At 38.0% G+C, this 27,398-nt stretch overlaps 1 protein-coding gene across 1 annotated transcript in view; it reads right to left on the bottom strand.

The window, feature by feature from the left end:
• The window catches only part of LOC117716146 (contactin-associated protein like 5-1), an 838,779-nt gene that overhangs the window by 348,166 nt on the left and 463,215 nt on the right, over window positions 1-27,398 (bottom strand). The window contains exons 9-10 of the mRNA XM_034513074.2: window positions 17,324-17,473; window positions 13,322-13,493 (exon numbers count right to left, since the gene is read on the bottom strand). Of these exons, the coding sequence (XP_034368965.1) occupies window positions 13,322-13,493; window positions 17,324-17,473 (322 nt within the window). The remainder of the gene's footprint in view (window positions 1-13,321; window positions 13,494-17,323; window positions 17,474-27,398) is intronic.

The following is a 27,398-nucleotide window of genomic DNA, read 5'->3' as shown; positions in this document are numbered from 1 at the left end:
AAACGCACAATTTCCTATGATCATTATCTTTCACTTTCAAAGAGAATCCATCATTTTAGCTTCAACATTCATTACCCACCCCAGAGATTCAGTCTTTAACAGTTTATTAGTTGTATTTTCCCTCATTTGTAATGGAATGTCCTGTGACTACTGTTAGCTGGCAGGGGTCTCCTCTCATTTTCATTTAAAATTTTCCTCTCAGAGGCTAAGAAAGTTAACTTCTCATTCTGTCTTTTCTGTGGCTCAGGCCTCTGCTGCCTATCTCACTCACCAAGTTTTTTCCCTTGATCCCAAACACTGGCTGGAATCTGTATCCAATTCATCATCACCATTATTAGTACCACTGACTGAGGTTGATGCATAACCTGTTGGTGTTGGTTACCTCAGCAACCTTGAGTTGATAGATTCAGCTTTCTTCTATTATGTAATACTATCATATGTAAAACAAAGCCACTGTTTCTGCCATGTGTTCATACACTCGGTAGAGTTAACTTAGTAAAGTCAGTTACAGGAATTATTCTAACAGATCAATAAAACAACTTTGTAAGACAGTATCATGATGTGCAGAAAAGTAAGTCTCAGAGCTCAAGAGTCACTTAGGGATTTACCATAGTAGAAACCAAGCAGACAACTGATATTCTTCAAATGAACACATCAAAATCCCAAGTTTGACAAACTGGAAGGAAGAAACATGAGAAAAGAGGGGAAAAAAACAGATGCATTTGTTTTTCAGAGAAGCGGACAGAAAATCCAGTGTCTACCTACAGCAGCGTTCCCTTCATTGCAGTGTTTGTGACAAGAGGGAAAGCCAAGGTTGCTTGGTGTGTGTGATGATTTAGGAAATCTAGAGCAAGGTTTTGAGAAACATGCCAAACAGCAGTTTCATCTAGAGAAGGGCTTTGTAGCTGCATTAGTCATTTCCTTCCACAAGTGGCAATTACAAACCACTTGAAAAATTCTGCTAAGAGAGGAAGGTTTATTTGGTCTCAGTGTGAGGGAACAATCAATTGTAGCAGGGGAAGTACAGCAACACATGGAAGCAGCAGGTCATAACAGCATCTGCAGTCAGAAAGCAGACTGATATACAATAGTGAGCAGCTTCCTTCTACTTCTTAATTTCAGGACCCACTCTGGGTACTAGTGCTGATCATATCCAAGACAGGTACTCCTCGTCTAGCTTGATCTAGAAAGTTGCTCACAGACATGCTCACATGATTGTTTCCTACATGAATTTAGATTCTGCCTTATTTAAAATCAATATTAAGCATTATAGTGATCAGATGTGTTTACAAAATTGAAGGCTGCTTCCAAAGACTTTCCATCTTACAGTTTATAAGCATTTGAAATGTACATTGTACAATACACACACACACACACACACACACACACACAATCTTCCAGCAAAAAGAAATCATTTAACTTTTATTACATTGACATTTCTCAAACTTTTTTGAATAAATGAATATTTTTTATAGATCAGGGATAGCATCAGGCAAGGAATCTGGTTCCTTGCTACATAGGGAAAATATTTTTGATGAGCCAAAATTATGATGTGCTCAATAGACTAATGTGTTTTAACTGCTGACTCAGTATTTCTAAATGACCCACTGACCTGCTAGGATGTATGACTCAACACAAACCCAGTCTCAATCCCAAACAAACTTAATCTGAAAGTCTAGGAATTTAGTTTACAAAACTATAGATTAAAAAAAAATTCCTAATTATTTTTAAGCATTCTAGTATATGGAGTAAATAGGCAAAATTATTGGTACCAGATTTTAGGATTACTTTATGTATAAGATTAAAGTATGTGGTAGGTTATTACCTTTGATCAGGCAAGCCAAGTTTTCATTTGTTCTAGTACAAAGGTCCAGGTGAAGGGCTAGGGAGATGATTCCGTGAGCAAATTATAACACGAAGATTTCTAGAAATCACTCAAAGAATAAGCTGAATGTGGCATCACTCACCTATAATTCTGGGGTTAAAAAGATACCCGGTGTTTTCAGATCACTAGTCTGTTCAATTAGGAGCACTACACATTCACTGAAAGACACTGTCTTGAAAAATGAGCTAAGAATAGTATGATATATGTCAACCTCTAAACTACATACACAGAGATACACACAAACTCATACACACACACAGATACACACACCACCTGAAGCCACCAGGCTTTTTATGGAGACTCTATGAATGGTAATTACCTCAGAACTCATCAACAAGTAAGAACCACAACTCACAAGCCCTAAAATTCACCATTTATAGATTTATAAGAGCACCAGTCACCAGCATTAAGATCTGTGCAAACAAATATCAGAAGATACAAGATTTGGATACAAAATTCACAGTATACAAGATGATTCTGAAAGTTATAATTTCACTGGGACTCAATATTTTTACTAAGATTGGTAATATGTTTTTCTCACTTTATGAAATTGCAAAATATTAAAAAGGCTGTGAATTAGACCTGAGGTCAGATTCAGGATAGCTCCAGAGTTTCTAAGTTGGATGTCAATCAAAATTTTAGCTTATTAAAACTGAATAAATTTTTAAAAATCAGTTTCTTATTTCAATAACTGTATTTTAAGTTCATAATCATCACTAATGACTGCATTCACTTCTGCATAAAAGAGAACACTTCCCTTGTAATAAAACATCTTAATGAATAGTTTAGCCAATATTCTTTAGTACTTGATCCTTCAAAGCAAATACTGGATTGAAAACCTACCTGTGCTTTATATTAGTTACCTCCCAGATGCTGAGGAAACACCATATTTAAGTTACATAAGGAAGGAAAGCGTTATCTGGTTTGTAGTTCAAGGGGATCGATTCAACCGTGGCAGAGAAGACAGCATGCAAAGAGTGGACAAACTGCAACCACAGGAGGGTGAATGTGAACAGATAGTGGCCTTGGCTATCAAATATCACAGGCCCTCCCCAGTGATCCACTTTCATCTAGCTGGTCTTTGCCTCACAAAATATCACAGAAGGCTTCTGAACAGGTGAGGACCCTGTGTGAAACAGTTTCCATTCAAACCACAAGAGAGATTTTCATCTACTTTGCCCCATTATATGAATACAAATGTGTGCAACTGATCCTGTCCTACTGTCTCTTATTTGATATTTTTATTGAGAATAGGCTGACATTATTTTACACATTCATTATGAGCAAAGTTTTTGCTTAGATCCTTGGACCAATCATCTCTATACATGTGCTTTTCTTTATTCATGCTTTTATTTTTTTAAGTGACATGTCCTTCCTCTGACATCAGCATTTTTTTAGGCATAGTATAGCTTTGTGTAGATGGCATCCTGTATCAACCAGATGATTCATAAAGACCTATTCAGTGTGTAGCTTGACTTTCAAGGGGAAACATTTTAGAAGTTTCAAAGGATCTCAGGAGTCTGTTAAATTTCTAATGAAAATATTTGCTATCTATGTATTTTGATAAAGCCATTTAACACCTGTCAATGTTAGCTTTCTCCCTTGTAAAATGAGAAGAGTTTATGTTTATATTTCAGTACAGTGTCTCAAGGGTTTGGGCCACATAATTAGTAGATAATAGGCTATGTGTAGCATTGAATCTGTCCTATCATTTTATTTTACTATATTTAAGTGCTCTAACTTTGACCAAAACCAGAAAAGATAAGAAAAAAAAAAAACACTTTGAAGAGGATAAAAAATCACCCATCTCTTATATTCTTTTGTCATTATGTTTTCATCCTTTTTAATGGGATTTTATGGACTAGGGATATAGATTTGTCAGTTAAGTACTTGCTATGAAGCCATGAGGATCCTCAGAACTTATGTAAAATTTTCACATGGTGGCATCCATACGGAATTATATCACTGAAGAAGAGGCAGGAGGATCCCTGGAGCTTCCTAGGCAGACAGTATAGTGAAGCTAGTAAGCTATAAATAACTTTAATAAGAGATCCTGTCTCAAAAGAGTAAGGAAGAAAAAGCAACTGAGAAAGACATTTTGCATTGACCTTGGACCTTCAGATATATGTGCATACATGTGAACACATGCCTAGGCAGACAGACAAGACAGACAGACAGACAGACAGACAGACACACACACACACACACACACACACACACACACACACACACCCCAGATGCTAAACCACATTTGGTAAACATTAGAAGTAATTTTTCAGACCAGAAAGTTGGTGGAGTCTGTCATAGCCAACAAATAAATGAATAACAGAGGTACTTTTGATAAAGATGAGAAAAAGATGTTTATATAATTCAACTCTTGCTTTATGCACTGAAGAAATAATTGTATTCCATGGTTATTCCATTTTCAGATAAAGCAGACAGGGGCACAAACCTGTTAGCACCCTTCAGGGCCACAGCTTGTGCCTCCAGGCAAACAGAGCCAACTTCATAGCTGCCAATCTGGCATCCAGGAGCTGCATGGATTCTCAGTGTACTCGCCCCATGTCTCATTATGGGAAGACCAGTCACATCCTTAGCATTTGTTACAAGCACTGTCTGTTTCTTTTTTATCCCCTCAGCTGTCTTCTCTCCACACTCCAGACATGTCCCATTTATTTTCTTAAAGCATAAGATTGTAATAAGGATATCATGCTAGTGTGCTTCCATACAATGTATTATTTATAGATTGCATTGCTCAGATACTTTGCTGTGGCTTGTTTGTCTAATTTTATCATCACCTTGCTAAACAAAAATATTCTCAGTAGCTAGAGTTTACAGAATACTAATAGCTGGCACTGTTAGCACTTTTATTAAGTATTCTTAGTTTTAAAGTGGAGCAAAATCTTGCACTAACTATATAGGAAGTATTCAAGATGAGGAAGAGGTGAAAGGATGAATTCCTAACTCATAGAAGGCAGGTCATCATTTAGTTGTGTTGAGTATATATCACAGGAAAGCATATCACAGACTCTGGCTCGAGCTGTGAGAATGTGCCACTTTCTCAAGCTCCACTTTAGTTCTAGCATGCTGTAGATGTGTGGGAATTATTTACTAGCAATGAAACTTCAGTTATGTGTGTTGCTTTCCTTACTATGTGTTCAAAATTGGGCCAACTGGTTATCCTCCCTCCCTCTCTCCATGTGAACAGTTTTAGGTAGATACCAATTTTTTCTAAGTTTATTCTTTATCTTGAGTAAATACTATATCCAGCACCAAAGGATCATGTTTACTTGTGCAATATTTGGGTGTGCTTCATCTCTAACTACCAAAAGTAAATGCTGTTAAAGTCAAAAGTCTTCAAATTATGATGCATGTCAAAGCATCTGCACTCAGCAGAACAAAAGCAGTATTTGACATCAAGAACAGTCTAATGCAGAGTACAAATAATTATTACAGCTGGACACTAAACGACACTTAGTCAAACAAGGAAAAAGCTGAGTTTTCAAGGATGCCACTGCATTTGGCACATTTAAGAGGGTTCTGAGACTCCAATTCAGGTCTCAAGATTATACTGGCAAGCATTTTGCTGACTGAACTCCTCCCTATCTCCATTTACAGAAACAATAATGCACATAGCATCTTATTCTTGGAACCTCTTCTTATGTGTCACTGCTTAATTGTGTTGAGTGCATATTAGAAGAAAATACACAATGGACTCTACCTCAAACTCTGAGAATGTGCAGCTCTTTTCTATCACTTGACCTCCTGTTGTTCTGAGATACTGGAAGTGTTGGGGGTATTATTTAATATTACTGAAAATAACCGTAATTTGTGCTAATCTCTTTACTACTTATTCAAACCACTGACAACTGGTTTTCATCCTCTCTCTGCCAGTATAAAAGTACACACACACACACACACACACACACACACACACACACACACACACACAACACACTACAGAGTTTTAGCTTAACTTAAGCAAGCCTGGTGACTGGAGTGGCTTTTACAATGTGTATTCCTTCTGTCATTTTCATACACTTGGGACTCACAAAATTGCCAGCTGAAATATCCAACCTCTATTCTGGTGTTGAGTTTGAACATACAAGCCAGTTTATTTTTCATGTTTGGCAAATGTAAGTGTAAAGTATGTGAGAGTAGGAACTAATTACCAGAAGGCTTTAACCACTGTAGCCAGTAAAGTATTTCAGGAGAGTGAAAAGGAAGTAGGGAACACTAGTCCAGACATAGGAGCTCTGTGTGTACTCATAATTTGACAAAACATAGTATGCAAGTCATTTGTCTCACCACAGTGACCTAATACCTGCCAAAACCAACATAAAGATGGCAGGGTTTATTTTGGATCACTGTTTGAGGGTACAGATCACCATAATGAGGTAGTCATATCAGCAGGTGCATGTGGTAGATGGTCACATTTAATGTGCAGTCAGGAGGCTGAAATGGATGAAAACTAGTGCTCCAATCACTGTCGCATTTTTCATTCAGTTCATGACCCTCACCAATGGGATAGTGGTATTCCCATTCATAATGAGTCCTCCTATCTCAACTAACTCAATTTAGAAATTTTCTTACAGACATGCTGAGAGCTTGTCTTTTAGATATCTTTAGATTCTATCAAGGTGACAATTATAAGGACACATAGAAATTTTATTTTTAGCTGAGTCCCTCATTCTAATATAAAACAAAAGAAGAACAGAACTCTGCACCTAAGCCCCTCAGGCTCAAAGAAGACAGAACACCCAGGTAGAACACAGTAAAGAGCCCTCTACCAGACTTGCTCGGTCTCAGTTCATTGATAGTGATTGATGGTGTCTTCTGTAGAAGTTAGGCCTGGGGTCTTCCTCCCAGCCTCATGGTACCACAAATAAGACTCAGACTAAAAATATATTTACAAATACCTTGGCCGTATAGCTAGGCTTTTCTCTCCATAGAATTATAACTTAATCTGTTTATTTTAATCTAAATTTTGTCATATGGCTGGTTATCTGTACTCAGCTACCATGAGCCCATCTTCTCACATCTTCCCATGATCTTCCCACATCTTCCCTGGCTCTCTCCCAGAACTCTTTCTCCTTCCTAGACTTCCCACATTTTATTTTCTGACTAAGCCATAGGCAGTAGGCTTTTTAATTGATAGGTGATACAACCATATAACACAAGATATTTTCTCTACAGACATCTGAACAACTGTTTCTAGAGTTCAAAGAGGAATATTTAAAACTGCTCTTCCTGAATTCAATGTACTCTGGCCCTCATCTCACATCGTCTCCTAATGTTCATGTATTTATACCATGTTGCCTGTCCAACTTGGAAAATGAGGATTGTTTCCATAATTATTTGGTTAAATTCTGTTTCTTAACAAGGCATAATAACTCATGCCTAAAATTGTAGAATTTTGTAAGCTAAGGTGGAAATATTACTATGAATTTAATTCCAGTCCTACCTTAGCTAGAGAGTGACATGTGGACCATATTTACAAATCATGAGATCCCTTCTCAAAAGGAAAGAGAAGGAAAAAGAAGAGAAATGAGATGGATAAGGACCAAATGAATAAAAAATGAAAAAGAAGAAATAATAAAAATAATTATAATCTTATCTGAAGTTCTTGACTGTGTCCACCAATCAGCTACATTCTCAACTATTACCAAGGCACAAGAATGCTTGCTTGCTTTCTTTCTTTCTTTCTTTCTTTCTTTCTTTCTTTCTTTCTTTTTTTGTCCTTGAGGAGTTCCAGATGGAGTACCCATACTGAAGTCTCTGACTCTTTCTACATAGAACAGTTTATTCTTGGCTAATTATAAAGTTCTTCCCTCCCACAAGCATCTCTGAGAACTAGGTAAGGCCAAGAGTCCCCCAGAAAATCTTAGATCCCAATGTGTTCTGAGTCTCAATATGTTCTTTACAAGTTGTGACAATAAGCAGCATGGATGGAAACCTCTGTTCTTATTGTTGCACGTATGCGTGGTTGAAGATAAATGTGAATATGTGTATTGAGCATGTGGAGGACAGAGATCAGTGTTACAGGTCTTCTTCAATCACACTACACATCATTTTTATTTTGGGATGTTTCCTCACTGTGTCTGTAACCCATTAATTTAGAGAGACTAAATGGCCAGAGAACCAGAAGGAGCCTCCTGTCTCTCCCTCCCCATCTTGGCCTCAAAAGCACACCACTCTGCTCTACTTTTATATGGGTGCTGTATTCCAAACATAGTCCTCATGCTTTGACAACAACCACTTTAACAGCACAATAGTTTTTCCAGCTCTTACTGTGTGTGATTTCTGATGTATCATGTAAACACATTACTTTTTTTGCTTCACAATCCTACCAAAGAGTGTGGGGTTCCTGTTCTCCACAGATTAGAGTAAGCAACATGTTGAAACAGGGCAGTAATTCTCCTCCAGCAGAGATTTTCCTGCATAACTAGGTTCTGTCACATGTTGGCTACATGGCCTTGGGAATGTTAATTTACTGCTCTGTGTCACAAACTCATTATTAGAAACTGTAGTTAATGATGACCCCTACAATAGTTAAGAACACACACACACGGGGGGGGGGGCGGTAGTTCTTCTGGCTCATAGTATTATTTAAAGATTAACTACTAATTTGACTCAGACAGCAGACATTTTGTTGTGCTGGCTAGTTCCTGTGGCCTTGACTTGCATTCATTGTGAAGCACTGCCATTACCTGGTGGAGCCTTTTGATCATGCAAACAGATATTCAAATGCTTCCCATCCTCTCAGTCTGACCTTATACCATCCAAAACAAGTGCCTCATCTATGCTCCTTAATCTGCCTCCCTAAACACATCCCACTCCTCAGGTTCTCCTTGATTCCATTGTCCTAGCTCTAGCCACCCAAGCCCTTACTCTTCTCTAGAACTTTAGCAAGAGAAGATACATACCTCCATAGACTCAGGAATTGACAAACACTGGACTTGAATCTGATTCTTGTGACAACTAAATATGTGACTTTAAATGAGCAGTTGGCTAACTTTCCTAGCATTGGTGACAACCCAAGAGAAGTTGTAAATGTGAGTATTCTTTCAAATCACCAGGAGAACATCCTAAAATTCCTTCCCACTCCCAGGTTGGCACCTAGGTATAACTAACTCCTTTAAAATTTACTTTGATTAAAGGTACTCATGGAGACCAGAAGAGGATGTCAGATCTACTGGATCTAGAGTTACACATGGTTATGAGCCCTCAGTGTGGGTGCTGGGAATGAAACTCTGATCCTTTCCCAGATCAGCAAGGGCTCTTAACTTTTGGACCATCTCACAGCCCTAGACATTTCATTTCTACCAAGTTGCACTGTGCACTATGATACTGTAAATCATCCATACTTGAAACACTTGAGTTTCATAAGATTGTAAAGATAGTGAAAGGAAGTAATATTCAAAGAATGTTTATTTAGTAACGACTACATAAAATGCAGTCTTTTCTTTCCCTCCAGGAAACAGGGCAAAATATGATACATTAAAAAGAAAAAGGCAGCAGAGTGATCCTGGTTTTATTTCAGCCTACTTCAAACATAACAGGAGAATACCATATTGTAGCATTTCTCACTTAGAGAGAAGTGCTCAGATGGTGTGGGCATTGGCCTTACCATGGCTTTCCTAGCACCTGATATAAAGGCGTTCCATTTTAGAAAAGAGCTCAGACATATGTATTACCACAGACACGGTCTTTTTATATTTCCCACTATTTTTTAACACACTCCTACACATGGGATGGGATGTATCAAGACTCTGTGGAGGTTATCCAACATAATGTTTTCCCATCTTCTGTGTTTGTAGCTCTTCATGCTCAAGCTGAGAAGCTAAGAATCCTGACCAGAGAGTGAGACACATGTTTTCCTTAAAAGAAAATGCGGTAAGAGAAAAAGAGTCAGATATAGAAGGAAGAAATTGCGTTTATGACACATTTGGCTATAGGAAAACTGAATGCACTGTTTTGTATGTGTTTCATCCAGTGGAGAACACAAATTGTCTGCGTTTAAAATGGATTAGAAGGAAATGTACTTAGGATACACTAGCAAAGCCCAGGAGCAAAAAGCCTTGGTTCCATAATTAACTTTGCACTCTTCATATGATGTCCATCTCTGGGACTGGAACTGGATAATATCCAAGGACCTCCCTCAAATTATATTGCTGTATGAGAGCAGTGTACATGGAATGAGACTTCTAGTATCCAAAATTTCCTGGCATTCTAGAAAGCTGCACAGAAATCAGTGTCTGTCAGTCTTAATAAAATTTATTAACAGTACTGAGGGAGGCATGTAACATGCATGTATGCACATGTACACACATGCCTGTGAGTAAGTATAGGGCAGGAGGAGGGTGTCAACTATCCTCCTGTATCATTCTCTACCTTATCCTTTTGAGGAACATTCTTTTTCTTGAACCTGGAAGTAATTATGGTTTTGTTGTTGCTGCTGCTGTTGTTGTTCTAACTATGCTGGCAACAGACTAGCTCCAGAAAGCTTCCATCTCTAGTTTCCATAGCACTAGGGTTACAGGTAGTCATGTGTGACCATGCTTTGTTTGTTCAATGAATGTTGGGATCTTAACTCAGATCCTCATGTTTATAAAGAAAGTACTCTTACCCTGTGAGACATCTGTCTAGCCATAAGTGATGTTTCAAGAGAAGACATTAAATGACTTAAAGGAAAGTGAGCTTGGAAATTTGTAGACATCATTTCACAGGGCCTGTAATGGCTTACTGAGAAGCACCTTAAGATTTTGCAACTGTGTGCCTTTTTCCCTGAAGACTTCTATGGCCTTCCCATATTTGATATTCTTCCCGAATGACTAGCACTAAATTTATAAGAGACATAGTTGGAAACAAAAGAAGAAAATCCAGAGTGTGTAGGTGGGCCCCACTTCACTTTGAAGGAGAAAAAGGACATAAAATACAAGGATAAAGGTCTTAGTATCTGTTGTCTAAGAGAAGACTCTCAGGCCTCCATGGTTTTGTTAGCCAGGGGCCTAGGTCATCCCTTCCTGTGCCTAGCTGGCAGGTTCATACCAGCTGGCTAACATATTCATACATAAAAATTGGAACAAACATCCCTGTTTGAGATAGGCAGGGAGCTCCAGAGACCCCCTGTATCTACTTCCACAAACACTGAGGTTTTTCTTACCGTGTCTGACAAATTGCCTCTTTATTTATTATGAATCTATACCACATATTTTTCCTCCTCACATCTATTACTGTTACTAGTTTGCATGTACATGAACTTCCATTATAACATTTATCTTTATTTCAAAACTTAAAAGAAAACAAAAAACTCAGAAAACACCTGCCTTTGTAACCCCTTACCCTGCCTCCCAGATTTCAAACAAATGCAAATTAGATCAGTAAGAAAGTGACTGAAATTCAAGTGAAATATACTATTTACCAACTAAAGCAAATACATTTCTTATTATGCAATGAAACAAAACAGTGTATGTAATATAATTACTCAAGATTACAATTACACAATAGTAAAGTGCATGGCTGATGGCAATGACTTTTTTGTAATAAAAAATAATGAGACCTTCCATGATTGTATGTTAGAATATCCCTGTATTGATCTGTAATATATAAAATCCTATACCAGATGATAAATTTGAGAGTTTCTCCATTTCCAGGAATATATACTTGGTATGGTGTCCATTTCCTATAATCGCTTTGATTTGGAGATCTCTAAATTAGCACATTTTAATGAAGCACACATTTTATTACCCACTTTCCCAATTGGTCACATGGCAAAAAGCACAAGAATCAAGAAATCTGTGTGATGTATTGGGGATCCCATGTGCAATGGTATCAGAAATGTGTGCTAATGTTCTATCTAATTATAGGAGTCATTTTCATCATCAGCATAGACCATATTCTACACTGTTGGTTTCCCATGTTCTATAGTAAAAGGCGTCTGATGATGTTTTATCTCTCACTGGACTGGGCGAAATCATCATCTTCCTAACTCCCTTCGCTGTGGCAACATTTTCCTTAATTCATGTTTCTAGCCAAATCTGATGATGTTCCTTCTCAATTCTCACACAAAACATGAAACCAACATCCACTCGCACAAAAGCCTTCATTGTGATAATTCAGGTTTATATCCCTATCTATGTGGAAGCCACGTGCCTTCTCTGCATGACCTGGAAGCTGAATCATGTCAACCAACCTAAGACTGGATAGATTGAAAGACAAGTCATCAACTACTTGCTTCTCAGGAAATACATATTGCCCCCCCCCAAAAAAAAAAAAAAAACAAAAAAAACCATCATATGCTGTTAGTTATAAAATGTATCCATACTAGTTCTGGTGATTTTAAATGCAAAATCAAACTATTTTGGCTTGTTAACACTTACAAGCCATGTTCTGTTTCCTGACCATTCTGTGGCAATATCTTCTATCATCTTCTGTCTACTTTCAACTTGGACAGGCATGATTTTCCCTCACCCATTAAGACATAATTCAATCATCTACAAAAATTTTCTCCATTTCATTCCTCATTCCCACAGTGGTATGAACTTACTGGTGTCACATGTCCATACTGGTATACATTTTCACAAAGCAGGGTACATATCAGTTTATAGCAATGGCTAATTAACGTAGCCAATGACCCTTAATACCAACGCATAGGTATCCACTTAACAAATTCTATTTACCCATATGCTCATTAATATCTTAAAAGGGGTAAGTAGAATTAGAAGAATGAAGAAAGTATATACTACAGAAGAAATACATCAAAATACTGCTGTAACTCAGCATCCATTCTGTTTAGCTTTTTGACTTAAAATCTATAACCTTCTACCATAAGAGGAGGCAAATCCCAAGATAGAAGCAACTAGAAACTAAGCATCACATTGGATCTCTGGGTTGTAGAATAAAAGTACTGGTTCTCATGAGTTTAGTGTCTGGGCTATTTAGAATGAGATAAACAGTGGATGGAGTTGAAAGTAGTTAGGACCATCCATCCCCAATTGAGGGCACCCACAGTGATCACAACCAAACCCTTAGCTTTAGATTTCATGAAGCTTTTAACATTATGGGAAGAATACTGACAGCAGGCAAGGAATGAAATAGTTTACGGAGAGCAATTTCTCCCTCTTTTATGTTTTATTCTTAACTTCAAAGTAATCAAATATTGTTTATGCATAAAATTTTAATCCTTTCACAAATTTGTATTTTGATTTAATTTGCATATCCCATTTACTGCAGGTCAACATGACGAGAGAGTCAACCAATTTAAACAATTTTCTCTGGGCCTGAAATCCTTTCAGAAATATTTTCTATTAGGCAATTCAATTATATTTAATGTGGCTACTGTCTGCAGATTAGAATTTTGCTTACAGAAACTCATATTCAGAACAGTGAGAATGGGAAGGGGTGGAGTAACAGAGGAGACAAGACAATAATTACCTGTCTTTGATGCTACACAGATCAATGTGTAAATCACTAAAATTCCCCAGGGAACCTTGCTGAACTGAAATGAGGTCCTTGGGCTGGTTATCAATAAAGATGAGCCTCATGCAGCCTTGGAAAGCCTTAATGGGGTTTAAGCATTGGGAATCGGTGAGATTGTCAGGGCACCCTGTGGGACAGAGAGAAAAGATGAAGAGCACTGAAATGATAGGTCATTGATTTGGCAACCTATTGATGGAAGACCTTGAGGTCTAATTATTTTGGCACTTTTTTATTCATAGCAGAACATACTTTTGTTGTAAATTGGAGCTCTGGAAGAGATGCAAAAATGATGCAAAATGAAGATGCTCAATCACTATTTTAAAAAAAGTGCCAAAGGGAACATCATTGGTATGACATTTACTTTAATCCCCATTGTGTGTATGAACATGTGTGTGTGTGTGTGTGTGTGTATCTGTGCATGTGCACATGCATGCATATACATGTGTTTGTCTCTTTGTGTGTGTGGTGCATGCCTAAAAATGCACTGTTTTATGTGGTTACATATAGAAGCCAAAGGTTAGTATCAAGACATCTTTCTCTGCCACTTTCCATTTTATTCTTTGAGATAAGGTTTCTTTATGAACCAGGAGTTCACCAATAAACCTAGACTCACTGGTCACAAGGTCCAGGCTTTCACCTATCACTTGTCACTTTACTTTGTATGGCATGGCCTCCTCATCTATATGGAAGTTTTGGACTTATATAGGCTGGGTTGTCAGTGAACCTCAGGAGCCTGTTTAACTCAGCCTCACCAGCACTGAAACTCAGGGAGTTCAACACCATGCCCAGTATTTTTTACATTTTTTTTATGGGTACTAGGAATCCATCCTCATTTTCTCATGCTTGAATGGCATACATTCTAACAACTGAGTCAGCTACACACACACACACACACACACACACACACACACACACACACACACTCACTGCTGGAAATGTATTTGTCTTTCCTTTGAATGGCATCCTTAGCATACTCTTCACACATTGTAAGTGGTTGGAAACGCTAGTTGTGTCTCAAAACACTCATCTAAGTTCAAAATGAAGTTCTGAGTTACATTTTCTAAGGAAATTATGCTCAGGTAAGAATGGCAGATGAGTAATTTTTTTATTTTTGGTTAATTGTGGAGCATTAATAAACAAAGCTCCTGAGAAAGGTACACTTAGGAACTAAGCAGGATTTTTGACATGCTGTGCAAAGCAGATCCAGACATTAAGAGAATGATGGGCTTAAAACATAGATACAGGCTCTAATAGCACATGAGAAAGGTTAATACCACACCTTTTAAAGAGTGTTCTTTTAAAAAATAAAAATGCATTGCACCGATTAGTGTCACCTTCAGTCAGCCCAACCATCTCCTCATTAAGACAGGTGAAGACCAAGCAGATAGATGAGTATGTGTGAGCTTACAAACTCCATCTCAGTGGTTTTCATAGTTTCAGAGAACATGGGAATGTGAGCTTGAAAACATGGCCATATTCCATAAATAAGAATAATTATTTCAGTCACCTCTGATAGATGGTCACTGCAGGGCTGAAGCCTGGCAGCCTGTTAATAGCTCACAGGCATACTATAAAATGAAGAGATGGTACGGCTTCTAATTGAAACTGTAGAGAGAATTGATGGTAGTTGACTACTATTGTGGAAGCTCATTTTTTATGTTCCTTAAGTTTACAGTCTGTAAGTGGAGAGTTTGTTTAAACACTGTTCAAATCATAGATAAATCTTCATGTTCTAAGTCTAGTACCCTAAAAACCAACTCAGAATTCAGCAATATGCTAGCTGAGGGGAGGAGAGCCATTATACCGTCAGGATATTTTAGAAGATTATTGTACCATTATTATTCAGAGCCATTTTGCCTGGTAATAAATTCCTGATTCTCATTCTTCCTCCATTGCTGAAAAAAAATCTTTGTAATCTAAAACACACAGCTTGGAGTTGGGAGCATCGCTCAGCATTTTTTTGCATTCATATTTTCTCACTATGGGCTGCAGTGAACAAAGATTTGAATCTGCTCCACACACTCAATGTCTCAAGAGCCTCCCACAGATTAGAATGGTTTTATTAATCTTAGAGTGACAATGTATATGAGCACGGATGCAAAAGTGCCATAGACAATGCGCAGAGATTAGAACTACACCGTGAGGTTACAACTACAAGAACTGGTGCTTTCTACCTTCTCTAAGGATGGGTTTTTGGTTTTCTACTGGATACACCAGGTTCACTGGCATGAGTGGCATGAATATGATAGCATCATGTGCTACAAAGTCTGGCTTTTTGTGGGCTCTAGGGGTCCAAACTCAGGTCCTTATGCTACCACAGCAAGAGCTTTATGACTTCTATTTCACCAAACAGCAGCCTTATTATCTATCATATAGATATAAGATAATCTAAAAGTACATGCTACTGCTGGGCGTGTTATGGTCATTGTGGATGAAGGACTATGATCCATTATGCTAAAATCCAAATGCATTGCTCTTATCCTACACAGATCCCTTCCAAAGAGACCCTACATATGTATTCTGCACCTGTGCAAGGACCTTAATATTTCAAGAGCCACAGCCATAGAAAAACAAAGCTTATTTGTAGATTTTAGAGTTAGTAGAGTACAGGGTTTGGGTAAGACCTCAGTGTAGAGTGCATGATAAATATATGGCAAGCTCTAGGTAACTACAGTGTATGTGTCATTGTCGCAATTGTTACTTCTATTATTGTGTGAGCAAGGCAGAATATGTCCATACATGTACCCTCCTGAATGCATGGAAGACAGGAGATAATTGTGGAGGCCATTCTCTTCTCCCACTACAGGATACAAGTTCTTATAGAACAGAAGTCTTCAGGTTTGAGCAGTGAGTGTCTTTGCCTATGGATTCATCTTGTTATCTCTTCAGTGAATGTTATTATGCAATGCTTGTGTCTGGTTACCTCATGGGAAAGAACTGAAAGGTTTAGGGCGAGCACAGCTCATATTCACATCTATAGGATCTGAACCAGGTTGTGTCACCTTCTATATTGTGTTAAGGGAAACATGGTGTAAAAGGTACATGTAAAAAGCATGTACCTTTTACATGCTAAGTAAGCATTCCACTAAGCTTTAACAATCCTGCATTCTGCTCTTGTTTATACTTTCCAGAAATTCTGAAAGTGAGCTTGTTGTCTATGTTCTACTAAAAGACTTCAGGGACTGTATCTTAAGAGCTTGATGTCAGTCAGCCAGAGGGAATAAGTCCCCTTTAGATGTGGCTTCTTTAAGATAGATAAATGGCTACAGAATGAGACATCTATTTTAATAAAAGATAACTTTAAAATACTCAGCATGGGTGAATTTGTAAAAATGTGAAATTGTCATAAAAGGTTTGTCTACCCAAATTTGTTTTTGTGTTCCTAGAAGTTTTGCAACTGTTGCAAACATTAGAAAAAGCAATTAACTTAGAAATTGCAATGGCTCCTCCCTGTCTCTTGGAGGCAATAGCTCCTTTCCATTTTGCTCTGTCACCCTCCATGGGTGTGGAAAATCTTTTAAGACACAGGAAAGGGGAGATGAGGCTCACAAAGTAAAGTGGCAGTGGAGGGCCAAGATGTCCATACTGACTGGTGGTCTATCCAACTTGAGTTTTTTCTCCTACGAGTACTTGCTGACTCTTAGCTCCTTTTCTCTAAGTTTTCAGCTCCTTTCTAGTGTGAGACCAAGAGCTTGGCATGGCTACAGAATTACTTTTGGTGAGTTGTGTAACCCATGTGTAGTATCTAGACCCTGAGGGTCCTTCTGCCCTCAGCACTGCCCTAGATAGCTTACATTTGCACAATTGTATGAGGTTTTGATTTCTCACTATTTGGTGCTTGAATATGCCTGCATGTGTGAATGCACGGCTATGGGGGAGAGTTGTATAATTGCTAAATCATATGATAGAATAATTTTCCTCCTCTTTATTTGATGTCTCAAAGGCTGGGGAACTTACCTCCAAAGAAGTAACTCTTTCCAGAATAAATCTGTATTCGGGAGGTGTCTGGAGCTGGGAAAGTAGCATCATTATCCAGTGTGAGAGTAACACGATTTCTCCTGGCATTGATGCTGACAGAATGCCACAGGCCATCATTTAAGCCACTGCCTGCAAAAGAAACAGGAAGGGCTGTTTCATGAAGGTCATCTTTCTTCTTTGCCTAATAGCTTAGTATCTTTTCCTAAACCATTTCTGGTAGTATCATCTTCAAAATTAAGGGAACAAATCAAATATGTGGAACATCTGTGACAAATAAAGAATTGCTATTTATTAATTAGTATAGTGATAGGTGGCTACTGAGGAAAAAGCTTTAAAAAATTAAAAAAAAAAAAACTGTTAAAACCTCTCAGTATGATACTAGAAATTGTATTCTCAGACAGAGGAGGCATAGGTCATTTTTTTCCCCTCAGATTTTTCTGGTTTATTCATTTTTATTTTTTTCTATTTTTATTGGATATTTTATTTACATTTCAGATGTTATCCCCTTACCTCGCCCCCCCACCCAGGAACCCCTTTATCTCATGTCCCCTCTTCCTGCTTCTATGAGGATGTGCCCCCACCCACCCAGTCCCACATCCCTACCCTCAAATTCCCCCACACTAGTCATCCAGCCTTCACTGGGCCAAAAATCTCCTCTCCCACCTATGCCAAACAATGCCAACCTCCCCTACATATACAGCACATAGGTCCCTCCCTATGTACTCCCAGGCTGGTGGTTTAGACTCTGGGAGCTGTGATTGGTTGGTATTGTTGCTCTCCCCATGGGGTCACAAGCCCTTTCAACCCCTTCAGTCTTTCTTTAACTCTTCCAGTAAAATTTTTTGCAAGTATTTGTTTAAACAAATGGCTCCAAGAATCAAAACCAGTACTTCACATATTCTATGTAGCTATCTACCACTGGGTTTCACCAGCTCTGAGAAACTTTTTATTTAATTATACAAGGTTACTTTCTTAGTTTCTTTCCCTTCTGCTGTGATAAAATATCCTAACAAAACTAACTCAAAGGATAAAGGCTTTGCTTCATTTCACAGTTAGAGGATACAATAGTGACACAGTGGCAGGGAAGTCAGGGTAGCAGGACCTAGAAGCAAATGGTTATGTCACATCCACAAGTAAGAAACAGAGAAGGATGAATACATGGTGCTGCTCAGCTTGGTTTCCCTACTGTATGCCACGTAGAATCAGATCTTCAGTTCAGGGAGTGATCATGCTTACAGTTACAAGGATGGATCTGCCAACATCAACTCCCATACTCACAGAAGTCCCTCACAGATATTCTCAGTCTAACCTTAATTTCTATAATCCCTCTTGTTGTTCTTGGAGGCTTGTTCATGGGGGAACATAGATCCCATCAAGGTGACAATTACAATTAATCATCACACCCACTCAAAGACAGGTAAGAATATAAAATGCTTTGACCATATCCACCTCCATATCCTACTAGCCTTCCCCATGCTTCACATTACTTAATTGTCCAGACAGGATTGCTTTACTTTCATGTGCATTTCCTGAAGTTGACAAAGCCACCCATAGCAAGGCAGAGAGAGTCTCCTACTACAATCAAGATACAGACCAGTTGAATAGCAACTTTCTCTGTGTGTGGGGTGAGTACGCATATGGAGGTCAAAGGCAAATTTGTGTGAGTTGAATCTCTCCATACACTACCTGGATCCCAGGAATCTAGCTTATGTGGTCAGGATTAATGGCGAGCACCTTCAACTGTCATTCTGAATTTCAATGTTTTTTTTTTTTTTTCTAAGTTACTCATAAAACATTGCTTGAGACACTTGCCTTCCCTGACCACTGACATATCACCTAAAAAAATGATCATAACTATTTGGCATCATTGTTAAACTAATCAAACCAGATCAGAAGACAATTCTCAGGTGTTTGGAGGGAAAGATGTTTTTGATAAACAGCAACCTGTCCTATTCTTTGGCCCAGATCCCTTCCAGCTGCATGGCAACATTGACCTAGCTTACTGAGGAAACTCCATTAGTAATTTTTCATGAAGGGCCAGTAACTTCCTTAAAAAAAAGTTATCTATGGAAGCTCTTGGTTATGTATCTCCCACTGAACACTGGGAAATATAAGTCATATTGACTGCTCAGGCCACAATAACACAGAAATGGCACATGTTCATCATTCAGATGACCTTCAGTGTGCCTGGCTGTATGATGAGCTGCCTTCCTTCTTTTTGCCTCAGTTTTCTTACCTGCTAAAGGGGAGAACTGACTGTACTCATGATAACTCTAATGATTACAACTACTACTATAGTTGTATGTGCAGAAACTCCAGCACAAGAGCCCTGGCACTCATATGAACTAACCCTGATGAACAGAACAGCAAGTCCCAGACAAGCAAGTGCAGATATTAATTTTGCATGCCATTGTATTTTGAATCAAACATAATTAAAATGCAAGGACAATTGCAAACAAGACTCAAACACTATTCTTTAATTTTTAAGTCAATGAGGAAGACAAAGAAACTAACAACCCAGACAATGGAAACCTAGGCTGATTCTGGGAATAGCGTGACAGCTTGCAATTTTAAATTGACAGAAGCTGTGATTACCCCCTACAAGATTTACACAACCTTTTCAAAATCAATACACTTTCATACAGTGTGAGGAGCTTGACATGCCTTAAACTGCCATGATGTTTACTCAGTTAATGGCTGCTGGATAAGAAGGCATATCTTTTGGTAGTGTAGTCAATAGTAAGGTGCTTAAAAACATGCAACTCTCTATTCATGCTCTTATAAACAATACTAATGTAACCCATTGCCTTATTAAAAGCAAAGACAAAGAAAGTAGAAAGGGAACTAGCTTGGAATAAGCTGAATCAATAGAAGTGTGGGGGGAGATGGAAGAGAGAGAGAGTAAGAAAATAATGGGGATGAATATGATTAAAATACATTATACACATGTGTGAAAATGTTATAATGAACTAACTGCATATAATTAGTACATGCAAATACAAAATCAAAGACAAAATAAACAAAATAGCAAACAGTTGCAAACTTACAGGTCTTGATGAGACAGTGATGACAGGCAGGAAAGAAAAAGGTATTACTATGGTAAGCCTAAACATGTTTCAGAGAGTAAGAGACTGACTTCATAGCCCATTGACTAAAAATTCTAGGGAGACAGCCATCTTCCCAGATAATAAAGAAATAGTTCGTAGAAAATAGGAGAAGATAATGGATAGAGAGACAGACCAAGGATAACAAAGCAGGTGGGAAGAGAAACCAGTTATCAAGGCTTTTTGTGCCAGGCTAGGAAGCATATCCAGCAAGCGCTTTGAAACAGGGTTCTGGAGAATATTTTACTCTAATCAATTTCCCAAAAATCTCTTTGGAGGGAATTTGGGCATTTTCACTAAAACAAACAAAGAAACAAACAGCAAGAACAAGACAAAGAATAAAATCTATTATTTGGATGGGGCTAAGATGGTTCGTGGGGCAGAATCCCTTGCAGTTCATCCCTGACAAGCCAGAGAACCTAGCTAAAAGCCAAAATCACCTGCACAAGAATTTATATTCCCAGTATGACTATGACGGGTGGGTGGTGGAGACAGGAGAATCTACAAAAGCTTGAAGGTCAGCTAATGCTGCTTACATGGCAAGTCTCTAACCCTACCTCATGACAAGGTAGAAAAGTAAAGACCAATAACCAAAGGTTGTCTACTGACTTTACACACATATTCTCGTGCTTCAATACCCCTAAAAATGTGCTGCCATATTTCACACAGGAACACATGTACTTACCTCTCCCTGCTTTGCATTCTTTGTGCCCCTACACACACATACACAGACACACATAGACACACACACACACACACACACACACACACACACAGACAGACATACACAATGATTTTGAATAATTCTAATGAAGAGCAGACATACAATCACTGCTATAGAGCATAGGTACCAGTGAAGGGTCTTCAACTTGGGAATAACCAGGACAGAGGTTCATATTCTCAGAGATTTTTATGAGTGAGCTTAGAGGCAGTGCCTCTCACGCCTATCCACTGGTGGAGATCAGCCCAAGGGACAGCATAACAGAATAATAGGCAAAATAGCAGCAGGAAAAAAAAAAAAACAGACCTGAGTGAACCAGAAAAAGGAACACTAGATAGGACTTGGAAGGGTCCCCTGAAGCCTTCACTGAAAAGTTCTTTCAAAAGAAGACAAAAAAAAAAAAGCTTGCTTGGCTCTCAGTGGCCAGGGTAGAGAAAGTATGTCTGAACCTCTGTGTACAGAATTTACACAGAGCAGTTTCATTACCAAGTACTAAACCAAGAGCTCAACTCTGCTCCCATCCTGGCAGCTATGCTCCATCTACTCAAATGCTCTGGTGGCTGAGACCCACCATGTTGCCAAACAACTCCCTCAATATCTGCTTCCCATAAAGTGAAGACACAGTGGCTTCTCCTTCTGGTGGTCCTATCTTCTGTCATAGACAACTGTTCTAGAGAAGCTAGGATTTGGGTCTTGGTCATGCAGACTGTGCTAATGAGGCAAAGCTTTTGTCAAGTGATTCCTAAGTGTGAACTTTTGATATTTTACTATCGCATTTCAAGTGCAAGAAAACTGTAGGCCTATTTTCCTTTTATTTGCGTGCTAATTTAAATATGTCTTAATAACACATGAAGTTGTATTTCAAAATAAGCTATGAATTGGCTGAGAAAGGAAAGTATGATTCACTACACAGGGTCTGGGTAATGCCCAGATCCATCGTTCAAGGAGAACAGAAAAGTACTACTGCTGGGGTCTGAGTATCTTACTGGGGCAACCTTCATTCATCACTTCAGGGACTAGAGTATATTATTTAGGGACTGAGAATTAAAAGATCCTCAGTTCTGAATGGGCTCCTTGATGGTGGCAAAGGTCTCCAATTTTAATGTGATGGTTCAAAATATAGCAACTTTTTACATGAACCAAGATTCGCATGACTGTCTTTAAAAGCACAGTATCTTGATATTAAGTGCTTGATCTCAGAATCAACCTGCTTTGGTCTATCCTCCTTCCTTATCCGCTCCTATGTTTTGGTCACAAAAATCAAGTCATAGAATCAGAAATTTCTGTTTACCAAGGAATGACAGAAAGTGGGACTCATTCTCCCCAAAATGGCAAGTTACAGTACCTAGCTAGGAAACTTTCCTGTCCCTTGAGAGCCTTCATTGCAAATGGGACCTTTATACACTGAGGAAGAAGGGAAGGTTCACAGAGAAACTATGAGTAGACAGTAAACAGGCCTCATTGGATCTCCTGCCTCAGTCTAATAAAACATTGTGATCTTTAACATTGGTTGTCACAATGATTGAATGTGGAATTACATAAGGGAGTTGTCTCTATATGGGTCTGTCAGGGCATTTCCAGGGAGATCTCACTGAAAGGAAAAGATGGTCCCGTGTTGAATAATATTTTTCAGTGGCAGCTCAGATACAGAGAGATCCCAGGAAAAAGTGGTATTGCTTTGCCTATCCATCTAAGCAGCCTGCTGATGAAGATGTCTACACAGTTGCTGATGCTTCCATCTTTTGCTGGCAACTGATTCTAGTTCATTTCGCCTTCGAACAAAGACTAAAGAGCAGCTTCTCTCCAAGAATCCTCTAGGCCTTTACCCCCAGACTGGAACTGTTGATCATCAGTCTTATGTACTGATCAGGTACTGGCTTCTTTGCCTTTTTTTTAATTGTATTGTATGTATCTTATTATATGAAAACCATTGTGGTATTACTCATCCAATACTTTGTAAGCCAATCTAATAAATGTCCTTTGCTATATACATTTTATTTGTTATACTCCTTTAGAGAACCTTGGCTGAGACATATTTATCACACATTAGTAGTTGGCTGCCCTTCCTTTATTAAACTTCAGTCTAAAACAGACAGTTTTCAGTGGTCTTGTACATCTTCAGTTCTGAAAGCTCTCCATTCTTTTAGAACTTGATCCAGTGCATTCAACATACTTCTGTGTCTATTTTCTTCATATGAAAGTCAGTCTTGGACCTCATGACTGGTGATTGTTGGGAGTGGACCATTTGCTTTTGCCCCTACTGAGTGTTAGAGGATGTAGGGCAGTGATTCTTTCTTATTTATTTATTTATTTATTTATCCATTTATTCATTCACTTTACATCCCAATCACAACTCCCCTCTTCTCTCAGTAGCCCTGCCTACAGCCACTCCCTCCTACCTACCCCTTCCCTTTGAGAAGGGAGACGCTCACAATGGGTAAAAATCCACCCTGGAACATCAAGTTCCAGGACTAGGCACATCTTCTCCCACTGAAGCCATACAGGCAGCCCAGTTAGGGGAAGTTAGGGGAATAGGATCCACAGTTAGGCAACAGAGTCAGGGACAACCTCAACTCCAGTAGTTGAATAACCCACATGAAAAACAATGTGTATGTCTGCTGCAAATGTGGAGGGGCCTAGGTCCAGCCCATATATGCTCTTTAAATGGTGGTTCAGTCTCTAATACACACCAAGGGTCCAAGTGAGTTGACTCTTTTGGTCTTCCTGTAGAGTCCCTATTCCTTCTGGGTCCTTCAAACTTTCTCTCAACTCTTCCACAAAACTACGTGTGTTCTAAATAAAGTCTGTCTGTGTGTCTGTATATCTGTTTCAGTCAGCTACTGGATAGAGCCTTTTAGTAGACAGTTGTGCTACATGCCTGTCTGCAAGCATATGCTAATATCATTAATAGTATTAATAGTGTCAGGTATTGATGCTTGCCATGTTATGTGTCTGAAATTAGGCCAGTTATTTGTTGTCCATCCCAACATCTAATTAGATGAAAAAGAAACTTTGGCAAAATTCAGTGCCCCTTCATGGTAAGAATATTAGAGAGACCTGGGATTCAAGGCACATATAACATATAAACACACATATAAACAAAATAAAAGCAAGATACAGCTAGCTAACAATCAATGTCAAATAAAATGGAGAGAAATGTAAAGCAATCCCATTAAAATCAGGGACAAGGCAAGGCTCTCCACTCTCCCCATATCTATTCAATACAGTATGAGAGGTTCCAGCTAGGTCAATAAGACAACTAAAGGAGATCAAAGGAATAAAATTGGAAAAAAAGAAGTCAAAGAATCAGTATTCATAGATAATTATTATAGTGTAAATAAGTTTCACCAAAAATTCTACCAGCGAACTCATACAGCTGATATACACTCTTAGCCAAGTGGCTGGTTAGAAAATTAACTGAAAAAATCAGTAGCCCTCCTTTATACAAATGATAAACAAACTGAGAAAGAAATCAGGTAAACACCACTCTTCACAATAGCCACAAATAATATAAATTGTCTTAGTGTAATGCTAACTGCGTAAATAAAAGACCTGTATGACAAGAACTTCAAGTCTCTGAAGAAAGAAAATGAAGATAGGAGAAGATGGATAGATCTCCCATGCTCATGGATCAATATGATTAACATAGTAGAAATGGCCATCTTATCAAAGGGATTTATAGATTCAATACAATTCCCATAAAAATTTCAACACCATCTTTTAGAAACCTTGAAAGAACAATTCTCAGTTTCACATGGATAAACAAACAAAAAAAAATCCAAAAAACAAAAACAAAACAAAACAAAACAACAACAACAACAACAAAAACCCCACACAGGATAGCTAAAACAATCCTATACATTAAAAGAACTTCTGGAGGTCTCACCATCCCAGATTTCAAGCTGTATTACAGTACAGTAGTAATAAAAATCTTCATGCTATTGATATAGAAACAGATAGGTTGGTCATTGGAATTGAATTGAAGTACCAGAAATAAACCCTTAGACTTATGGACACATAATTTTGATGAAGCCAAAACCATATAATAGAAAAAAAAAGCATCTTCAACAAATGGTGCTAATATACCTAGATATCTGCTTGTAGAAGACTACAAATAGATCCATATCTATCACCCTGCACAAAACTCAAGTTCAATGGATCAACGACCTCAGTGTATATACTGATACATTAAATCTAAAGAAACGGAAGTGGGGAACAACCTTGAATACATTTGTACAAGAAACAATTTCCTGAACAGAGAAAGAATAGCTCATGACTAAGAGCAACTATTAATAAATAAGACCTCATGAAACTGAAAATCTTCTGTAAGGCAAAGAACACAGTTAATAGAGCACTGTTTCTTAATTTGCAGGTTGAGAATTTGCAGTTCAATGAGTCTTCCACAAACGTATCAAGTATACTGCATATCGGATGATATTTGTATTACAATTCATAATAGTACAAAATCACAGTCATGAAGTAGCAATAAAAATAATCTTATCGTGAGGGTTCAATGGATCATGAAGACCTTTATTTAAAGGTCACAGCATTGAGAATCACTGATCTAGAACAAAACAAACAATTATGTCCTGATTTGTAAAACAAATTTGTACATTATTTCTGTAAGGTGATAAACTCATATTACCAAATATTACAGATTTATTATTTCATTTCCCATGGGTACAGTCTAAAGAACTAATTTTAAAATAATGAGGCCTGAAGCCAAGGCCTGAGGTATTAATACCATTATAAATAATAAATAGTAAAATTTCAAAATGACTAGTATTTCTAATAACACTGAATTAGTTGGATTGTATATGATAGATTCAAGTTTGGAATTATAATATACTTTAGAAAAAAAATCATACCAAGAAAATACTCCCAATATCCCAAAGAGTGGAATATCAAAGTTTCACAAGATATCTACTGAAGTGTAGGCTGGAGACCTGGCTCAGCAGATATGAGCACTTGCTACTCTTCTAGAGCACCTGAGTTCAGCTCCCAGCACTGCATAAGGAGGTTAATATCCACAGGCAATTCTATTTCTAAGGAACCTAATGACTTCTTACCCATGTGATCATCCACACTCACATGCACCAACAGTGCTCCCCCCAAAAATAAAAATAAATATTTACAATATCAAAAGTGAAACATGTGGAATGACAAAAATTACACATTATTCTTGACTTTTCTCCTACAAAGGATTGAAACGTGCAGTTTCTAAATATAAAGTAGAATGTGTTTTTAAATAATCACTGACAATGAAAGAAGCAACAAACAAATTCAGTTGACGCAGAAGATATTGCTTTTTCAGTTTTCATCATCTCTGATTTCTCTGTGGCCTAGAATTCAGCTTGGCAGTGATATCAGGGGTGGGGTAGGCAGTGTTGGAGACAGAGAGACAGACAAAGAGAGACAGACAAAGGGAGGGAGGGAGAGAGAGAGAGAGAGAGAGAGAGAGAGAGAGAGAGAGAGAGAGAGAATGGGCATGCCACATGAAGACTTTCTAATGCTTACAATGGTCATTCACTGTTCTCCTGTCAGAAGTATGGACACAGGAAGCCAGAGGCTCTACCCAGTGCACTCTATTTCTTCCTTTCCTTTTCACTTGGGTGGGGTGGTCCCACAATAGTCTTGCCTCAGCTTCCCCAGTGGCAGTGCCTCAACTAGAGGCAAATACCGCTATTCCTGGACAACATTTGTCTTCATTTTGTAACTGTTTTATAGAAATATAATGCATACATCATGTATTTCATCTGCTTAGAGTTCACAATTCAAAAGCTTATTAACCTGTCCAGATTTCCTGAAACCAATAAAATAATCAGTTTTAAAATATTTTCCCAGTCTGTAGACCTATAACTCAAATTTTATTCATGTATTTGTCACCTTCCTCTACAAATTTGACTTTTTTGACCTTTCACAAATATATCATATAATATATTCTACTTAGTTACTTGGTTTAAAGAGTATAAGGTTAACCAATATGGAAAGCAAAACAATATATGTTTGTGGCTCAATTATATTCCATCATATAGATGTGTCATATTGTGTTTATTCATTCCTTGAACCTTAATATTTGTTTTGCTTTCTGTTTGAATTAGTGTGAATAATCATATTACATATATTTGGGAATATACATTAGTCTGAGAGTTTATTCTCCATTCTCTTATGTATACATTGGGTGTGACTTTTCTGTGTTATATTGTAACTCTACATGACTCCCTGTGGG

The sequence above is a fragment of the Arvicanthis niloticus genome, chromosome 10, assembly GCF_011762505.2.
Source record: "Arvicanthis niloticus isolate mArvNil1 chromosome 10, mArvNil1.pat.X, whole genome shotgun sequence".
Lineage (NCBI taxonomy): Eukaryota > Metazoa > Chordata > Mammalia > Rodentia > Muridae > Arvicanthis > Arvicanthis niloticus.
Note: the sequence above shows the minus strand (reverse complement) of the source record. Positions and strands in the feature narration are given on the sequence as shown.